This window comes from Penaeus japonicus, unplaced genomic scaffold (genome assembly GCF_977035675.1).
Source record: "Penaeus japonicus unplaced genomic scaffold, GWHDUDI00000001_assembly GWHDUDI00000010, whole genome shotgun sequence".
In the NCBI taxonomy this organism is placed as follows: Eukaryota; Metazoa; Arthropoda; class Malacostraca; order Decapoda; family Penaeidae; genus Penaeus; species Penaeus japonicus.
In genome coordinates, this window is record NW_028234412.1 from 9,486,648 (window position 1) to 9,494,147 (window position 7,500).

At 39.6% G+C, this 7,500-nt stretch overlaps 2 protein-coding genes across 21 annotated transcripts in view; one reads left to right on the plus strand and one right to left on the minus strand.

The window, feature by feature from the left end:
- Positions 1-1,751: 1,751 nt before the first annotated feature.
- Positions 1,752-5,068, minus strand: RpL22 (Ribosomal protein L22). The gene is made up of 4 exons (XM_043007524.2): positions 5,043-5,068; positions 2,491-3,720; positions 2,105-2,226; positions 1,752-1,927 (listed from the first exon to the last, which is right to left on the minus strand). The coding sequence occupies exons 1-4, from the start codon at positions 5,049-5,051 to the stop codon at positions 1,780-1,782; spliced, it is 1,509 nt and encodes a 502-aa protein (XP_042863458.2). The 5' UTR covers positions 5,052-5,068; the 3' UTR covers positions 1,752-1,779.
- A 618-nt stretch (positions 5,069-5,686) lies between these two features.
- The window catches only part of nSyb (neuronal Synaptobrevin), a 38,580-nt gene continuing 36,766 nt past the window's right edge, over positions 5,687-7,500 (plus strand). For 15 of the 20 annotated variants that reach the window (XR_015191310.1, XR_015191308.1, XR_015191309.1 and 12 more), the window contains exon 1: positions 5,687-5,754. Coding sequence is in view for 14 of the 20 variants with exons in the window: in XM_043007541.2 (XP_042863475.1) it covers positions 5,753-5,754 (2 nt within the window). In the remaining 6 variants the exon portion in view is untranslated. Of the gene's footprint in view, positions 5,755-5,855; positions 5,992-7,500 lie in introns of those variants that run through there. The other 5 variants (XR_015191313.1, XM_043007538.2, XM_086540640.1 and 2 more) reach the window with 1 other exon arrangement.

Sequence of the window (7,500 nt, forward strand, 5' to 3'; positions counted from 1 at the left end):
AGGAACATTTTCATATATATACTGAATTCTAACTTGTGTCATGACATACATGACACAGGAGCTTTGGCCTGACAATGGGTGTATGTCGTATATAATGTTTGGAGATTTTGGTTCACTGTTTTTTTTTGTGCTATGATTAATGAATGAGATATGACAACTGCAGTTATAATTACTATAATATTAAGCAAAATGAGTTTCACCTAACATCCAAAACCTAGATGGTGTCACTTTCTTCTAACAGCAGCAGGAGAGAGAGCCTTGAATGGCACCCATCCATGTTTAAAGCAAGCGCTATCTATATAGAGTGATGACACACAGCAAGTTGCTAACTTCTTGCTCTAAAGTACTGCTGATGAAGGATGTGCAGGCAGAAGAGGAAAGGACTCAAACCATACCCCAGTATATACAATGTGTTGCTTTTGTTCTCCCATAAAACAATACTTTTATCACACTGAGCATATAGAAAATATGCCAATATGGACAATATACAATTTTAGTCAACTGCTGCATTGATATGATCTGACAAGTCTCTCAATAAAATGGCTCAAGTTTTACCTTAACCCACACAGGACGGGTGGTACAGCATGTGTACCGCGCATTCAAAAGCCCAGTGGCCGGGCGGCACAGTATTGTGCCAGCCATTCAATTGATTTAGGCCTAATAATTTGAACGCCCCGGCATTTGGACATTCAAGGCTAGAATTCCCCCGTCGGGGATGGGTTAAGTGACTAAAAGAAAGTGGGAAAAGTCTGTTTCATGAAGCTGCCCCTCTAAAATAAAACCCATCCTGAAGACTGGGCACGCAAATCCATTCCGTCCACAATGGGTTGAAGAAATCCACTTATTATATCAGGCAATTCCCTAAATGTGACTTGATTTCTGTATTAGTTAACATTCTCAAAGTACAACTTCTGCACAATACTGGGTTTTGTCAGGTGAAGGGACAAAAAAAAAAAAAAAAAAAAAAAAAAAAAAAAAAAAAAAAATCCAAAATACCTTTGGAAATATATGAACTTGGGTGTTGCAGCAGGTGTATGGATTGTCAATGTAATGGACTTGCAACAGGCCATTATAAGGAATTTTGGAATGATCTGATATTACTTTAGTAGTTAATTGGATAGGACATTATACTTATATTTGTTAGATTTGACAATCTTTGTGGACTTATCAATTTCCATGTTAAATTTTTGGTTCCAGTAGCCATTTTTTTAAAGCACATTTTAAACTAATTTGTGCCAGAATAATTGGTCAATCTCCAATAGACTCATTCTTGCAAGCATCACAAAAGCTGGCTTCTGCCAAAAGTTCGCTAATGAATTCTCTGGACTTACATTATAAAATCTGACATATTTGTTGGTACAAGTTTATTTCTTTAACTAAATATCTAGAAACTGAAAGCTTACTCAAACTTGTGCTATGGCACCTTTATTTTGAAAGCAATTCCGGGAGTCAATTTCAAATAATTTCTTTATGCACTTGATTTCCATTTGCAGTTTTTTCTTGTTGGGAATAGTCTAATTAATATCAGTCTGGACTCATCTTTGAAAGTGACTAGCCTTTTCAAGTCTACCATAAAATCAAAATTAAGTTAAAATTTCATGGTTCCAATTCCTGCTCTGTATGTTTACTCTGCTTATTGGCTCCTATGATGCATGTATATTTTAGCAAACTTTATAACAGCTTTTGATAGCAAGAGTGAGGATTACCATTTACACTATTGCTACATTTGGATAAAATAAAACAGGAAGACAAACACTCCTCCCTTTATTGGGCAATGGCTTAATCGTCAGCATCTTCATCATCATCATTATTGATCTGGAAGTACCGCAGCTCATAAGTGTCCTTTGCCAGAGGAGGAGTAACCACTCTCAGCCAGTCACGTAAACTGTTCTTTTGCAGGTACTTCTTGGTCAAGAACTTGAGGTACCTGTTTAGGGGGAAATGATATTAGTAACTCAAATTTGACACTTCTCAGCTTCTCATCCAAACAACAATCAGAAAAGTGGGTGATGAGTTTGTCCGCACTGCCACTGCCTAAGCAAAAATGATATAGTCATCATGTGAAAAATAAAAACCATCGCACACACTTTACAAATATACTTACTTCTTTGCGAACAGAATTTCTGAATGTAGTGTGATCTTGTGTTTGCTGCGCTCCAGTGAAATCTGGTTACAGAAGTTGTTCCTCTTGCCAGCTACCTTGATTTTATTCTGCAGGAACGTTTCCTGTAGACAAAAAAGTTTGGGTTAAGAGCTGGATATTGATGATAATTTGGATATTTATTTTTCATGAATCAGTAAAGTGGGTAGTGATTTCTTGTCAGCATTGCCACTGCCTTTGTCGCATAAGAACATCATGTTTAGAGAAATATATATATCAATTTTAAACTTTAACCTTTCCCATTGGGCTGCTATGACTTTACTATATAGAGCATTCAGATCTTCATATTCTAATACTTCACTATAAAAAAAAAGTTTCCAAATACTTACAAAATCAGCAATATTCATGATACCATCCTCCACAGGCTGCTTGCAGTCAATGCAGATTTTCATCTTGTTCTTCTTGCCAAGTACGATGTTCTTGCCCTTTGCCATCTTGCTGAGCACTTTCGGTCTTGGTTTCTTGCCTGTCAACGTCAGGGTCTTCTTTCCGCTAACCTTGGGCTTAGCTACGCGCTTGGCGGCGGTCTTAGCCTTTTCTTTCGCAGCTCCAGCCTCTTTCTTGGCAGCAGTGGATGGCTTGGCTTCAGTCTTAGGCTTAGGCTTAGCTTTGGTGGCAGCAGCCTTTCCATCCTTAGACTTAGCATCTGTCTTGGGCTTTCCAGCACCTGCTGGCTTGGCATCCTTTGCCTTGCCCTTTGCAGAAGCTGGCTTTCCTTCTGTCTTGGCAGCCTTAGCAGCCTTGGGTGCTGATTCAGCCTTACCTCCTTTGTCATCAGCTGGGCGTTTGACAGCCTTGGCCTTGGGCTTAGCCTCCGCCTTCGCCTTACCATCAGCCTTAGGTTTGGCTTCACCTTTAGCAGCCTTGGGCTTAGCCTCAGCCTTAGCAGCCTTGGCACCAGCTTTGGGCTTAGCCTCACCCTTAGCAGCAGCAGCCTTGGGCTTGGCATCACCCTTAGCAGCAGCCTTTGGCTTGGCATCACCCTTGGCAGCGGCGGCCTTGGGCTTGGCATCACCCTTGGCAGCGGCCTTAGGCTTGGCATCACCCTTGGCCTTACCCTCAGCCTTGGGCTTAGCGTCACCCTTGGCAGCGGCCTTAGGCTTGGCGTCACCCTTGGCCTTACCCTCAGCCTTGGGCTTAGCGTCACCCTTGGGCTTGGCATCAGCCTTTGCTGGCTTGGCCTTGGCAGCCTTGGGTGCAGCTGCATCCTTACCCTCAGCCTTTGCTGGCTTGGCCTTGGCCTTAGGAGCTGCATTCTCCTTACCCTCAGCCTTTGCAGCCTTGGGCTTGGCAGCACCACCCTCAGCCTTTGCTGGTTTGGGCTTGGCAGCCTTGGGAGCATCCTTGCCTTCAGCCTTTGCTGGCTTAGGCTTAGCAGCACCCTCAGTCTTTACAGGTTTGGTCTTGGCAGCATCCTTACCCTCTGCCTTTGCTGGCTTAGGCTTGGCAGCCTTGGGGGCTGCATCTGCCTTGGGCTTCTGTGCAGCAGCTGCTGCAGGCTTGGCAGCCTTTGCCTCTGCAGACTTGGCACCTTTGGCCTTCTTCTGGGGAGGCTTATCCTGTGGGTAAAGACAATTCAATGTAACTTTTGCAATAACTGAGTAAGTAATAACAGAGCATGGATAAAAATCAGTCAAGATGGGTGGTTTGGTCAGCATTGCCACTGCCTCTGCTCAATAAACACATCATTTCAATAACAATAGTACTTCATTAGAAAGTATACACTTTACAAAACCAAGTTAAAAACAAAAATTGTAACCAAATCTCCACAAACTCATAGTAAAGTTCAAAGGAATTTGGTACTATTAACTTGGCATCTTAAGAATTAAATGATTTTATTCTACATGCTTGAAACTTATTCCTGAATGGTAGTGTCAAGTGTATGCCATAAAACATTTATATTCTGACAAGTGTTTTAATCTTTTCATCTTCCCAGAAAGTGCTAGTGTGTGTGCATTTTCAGGAATGCCAAAAATAGTCCAATGGCAGATGCATCGTCTTGTAAACATTTACCAATCCTACTTCTATAGTATTTCAAAGCAATTATAAAATTCCTCCGTAATAAAATATAAACATTCACGACATGGATATTTCCCTCCAAAACACTACTAAGCACTTATGGTCATGGAAACGGAATTTGGTAGTCCTAGTCCTAGAAATATGGAAAGCTTCAAATCAATTGCTTTACAATATAAGCATGTATGATTTATCACACAAGAATCTTGTATCTATATCAAACTAGAATCAAACACTTAAAACTAATCAATCTAACAAGAAATGTGTTCTTTTTAACACCATTCCAATTTGGCAATATTTATACTTGTGCATGGTACATATTTGATAATTGAATGACTACCTTTACATCATTGAAATAAACAAATATTACTAAACAAATATTACTACTCCTAATGAACAATCCAAAAGAACACACAGGTTTATCACATTAAGGAAAGGTAGTTTAAACTTGTTAATTACTTCTCTCTCCCTCGTGTTTCCACCTACATGTGAAGGAACCAAGCCGAGTCACACGTTTATCAACACTTTTCGCAAATGCACAACTCCATTTCAAGATTTTCCGTTTTACAATCGTTTTACATTACACGCACACCGATTAGGTCGATAGATCGCACTACACTTTACCATTTAGAGCAGTTTTAGACAAATATTATGACACTCCTCGTTGCGCACAACGCCGAGCACATGTGTTCCAACACCTAATATAAACACCGGTATTTTTCGCCGATATCTCCTTTAAATCCAGATAAATACACTTGCACAATACTAATATCGACACTATGCAGCTGTATCTTTGTGTTTTCACACTGGAAACAGACCAAGGAGCTCGTTTTACTGTCGAAAGCGAGGAAAATCGCGAGCTTACCTCAGTCATCTCTCGATATTTGCTGGAAAAAGGAAGTCCACGCAGCCCGTGCGGGACTACTACAACGCCGCTCGCACGAGATCCACACGAAGAATTTTTCCGCTCGCCCCGGGAACGGTTTTTTTTTTGCTTTTTATTTTGTTAGGTCTTGTATGGTTGTATTATATGCTAAATTACATTTTTTATTATAAATGACTACATTTGGTGTATATGTATTTTTGTCGATATCGATAAATTGTGAGTCATCAAACCTATATTTCTCGGTTGCCAACGTCGATTTAATGACTGCGTCATGCGTTGCATATTTGTCTGGTTTGCTCTATGTATGATATATCTCGCGATCCTAAACTTCCCATTAGTTCATATATAGTATAAAATCATACATCGGGTAACGAAATCGACAAAAACGAATCCCCCAGAAGAGAAAAAGGAGTTGCCAATGAATAATTTAATCCTGAATCCGAACAAGTCCCCACATTCATCCATGATTAAAAATGATAAAAATGCATCTGGAACCAGTCACCCACCAGCCTTCCGGTCAAAGAATCTAATGAAATGAACCGCAGCGTTAAAAAGGAGCCGAAATACCCTTAGAAAGCCGAGTATTGACAATTCTGGCCGAGTGAAGGATTGAGAGTGCGCAGACGTCATCGAGAGAGACTTGCCATTGTTGTTTGGGTTTCCTTTAATTATCTCATTTTTTAAGGGAAATGTAAGTATATCTAAACAAATTATTGTCCTGGCCTATGTGAGAATTGTCGAGGGAGAGGTTGGTGGTAGATAGAAAGCACGAGAAAGCTAGACCGAGGTAGAAAAAGGTCGAAAATTGAGGGAGAGGAGAGTCGGGGTGTCTGGAGATCCATCGATCGAAGAACACGAAGAGGAAAGAAGTTGTCATTTTCTTCCTCATTTTCGTCTCTCTCTCGCTCTCTCGCTCGACCAGGAACATGTAAGCGACACCGAACTCTTGTCACATCGGGGTGTATCTGGTGCTTGGCTCTTTGGTGTTGAAAAGGGTGAATTTAGGGCGTAACGAGCGCGATATAAGGGCAGGAGGGGGCGTCTGTTAGAAGGTCTGTGAGGGTGGGGTTCTTTTGGGGTTCTTTTGGGGTTGTGTGTGACAGGGGCAGGCACCGTGCTTGGGGTTGGGCACAGCCTTTGCCGAACGAGGGAATTGATCTGGGCTTGTGATAGGACGAAGTGCTGTTCTATTTTTTGGGATTTGAGGGAATAGTGTCTTGATTAGGGTTGTGTGCCTAGAGCTTATGCTTCTGTGCTGCTTTGTAATTCCCTTTCATATTTCAGGTTGTATTTCAGGTTGCGACAGTGGTGGTTTTAGTTGCGGCGTTCTTCGTTCATATGCTTTGTTCGTATTGTGTGTCAATCGTTGAAGTGCGAATACTCAGATTCTGTATGGATTGGACGAAGATTCATCTCTTATTATTTACTTTGGCTGCTGTACAAGTGCGAGGAAGTGATCTTGTACGTTTTTTATCATAGATGCTATTTTAATTTTTTTTTTTTAGCTAAGTTGTGAATTATTTTTTGTTACATATATTTTCCTAAGTGATTGTAAGGATATCAAAATAAGAATATTTAAGTTTTATTTCTTCTTCTTGTCATTATTATTTTTAGTTTTATCCAATTTTCTTATGTATGGGTTTATAAGCCATGGGGGTGAGGTCTGTCATAGGTATTACAGTTAATTTTGTAGTCTTTTGCTCTAGGCTGCAATATATAGGCGTTGCATGAATTGACGTCTAGAAATTAAGAATGTGGAGAACGTCTGGATATTCACTTATCGCCGGTGAGCTTGACGTGTTCTAAGGGCTGGAATATTGATTCAAGATAGTATTGATTTTTACTTGTCTGAGAAGCTTTGCTAATAATATTATTACTATTATTGTTATATGTGATGTTATTATTGTTATCGGTATTATTTTGATTAATATCAAATCTGATTTTATTGTGTACTATTCCCAAGGGAATAGTTTTGTATGGATGTGTATATAGTATTTGAAGAAAGGATTTAAAAAAATAAGTATTTCTAATATATCTTTTCTTACTTTACTTTGGAAAGGGTTTCAATATCAGGAAAATTAGACTTGATATGTTTTATTTACTTTAATGGTTCAACTTTGTGAATAATAAAATATGCTTAATTCATAGTGCCAACAGGACAATTCAGTTTTGGTTGAAGGGCTAATACAAGTATAGGAGTGTTTGTAATGCTAAGTATGATTTTATAATATATTTAGCTAAAAGAGTTTTACACACATTTTTCCCTTTCAGATTTTTTCCCCAATAATGTGTAAGACAGCATATTTTCCTTTTTGGCCTGGAAAAGGTATATGTGTTGTCAGAAGTATAGCTAAATGGTGTGTTTGTTAGATTTAAATTAGAATATCTGCTAGAATGATCATGAGTCCTATAAGTTGGAGTGTTCTAGACATGAAAG

Coding starts and splice junctions, on each gene's coding strand:
- RpL22 (XM_043007524.2), bottom strand. Junction 2,227..2,490: donor TCATGAATATTGCTGATTTT/GTAAGTATTTGG, acceptor TTTTGTCTACAG/GAAACGTTCCTGCAGAATAA. Junction 1,928..2,104: donor GAAATTCTGTTCGCAAAGAA/GTAAGTATATTT, acceptor CCCCCTAAACAG/GTACCTCAAGTTCTTGACCA.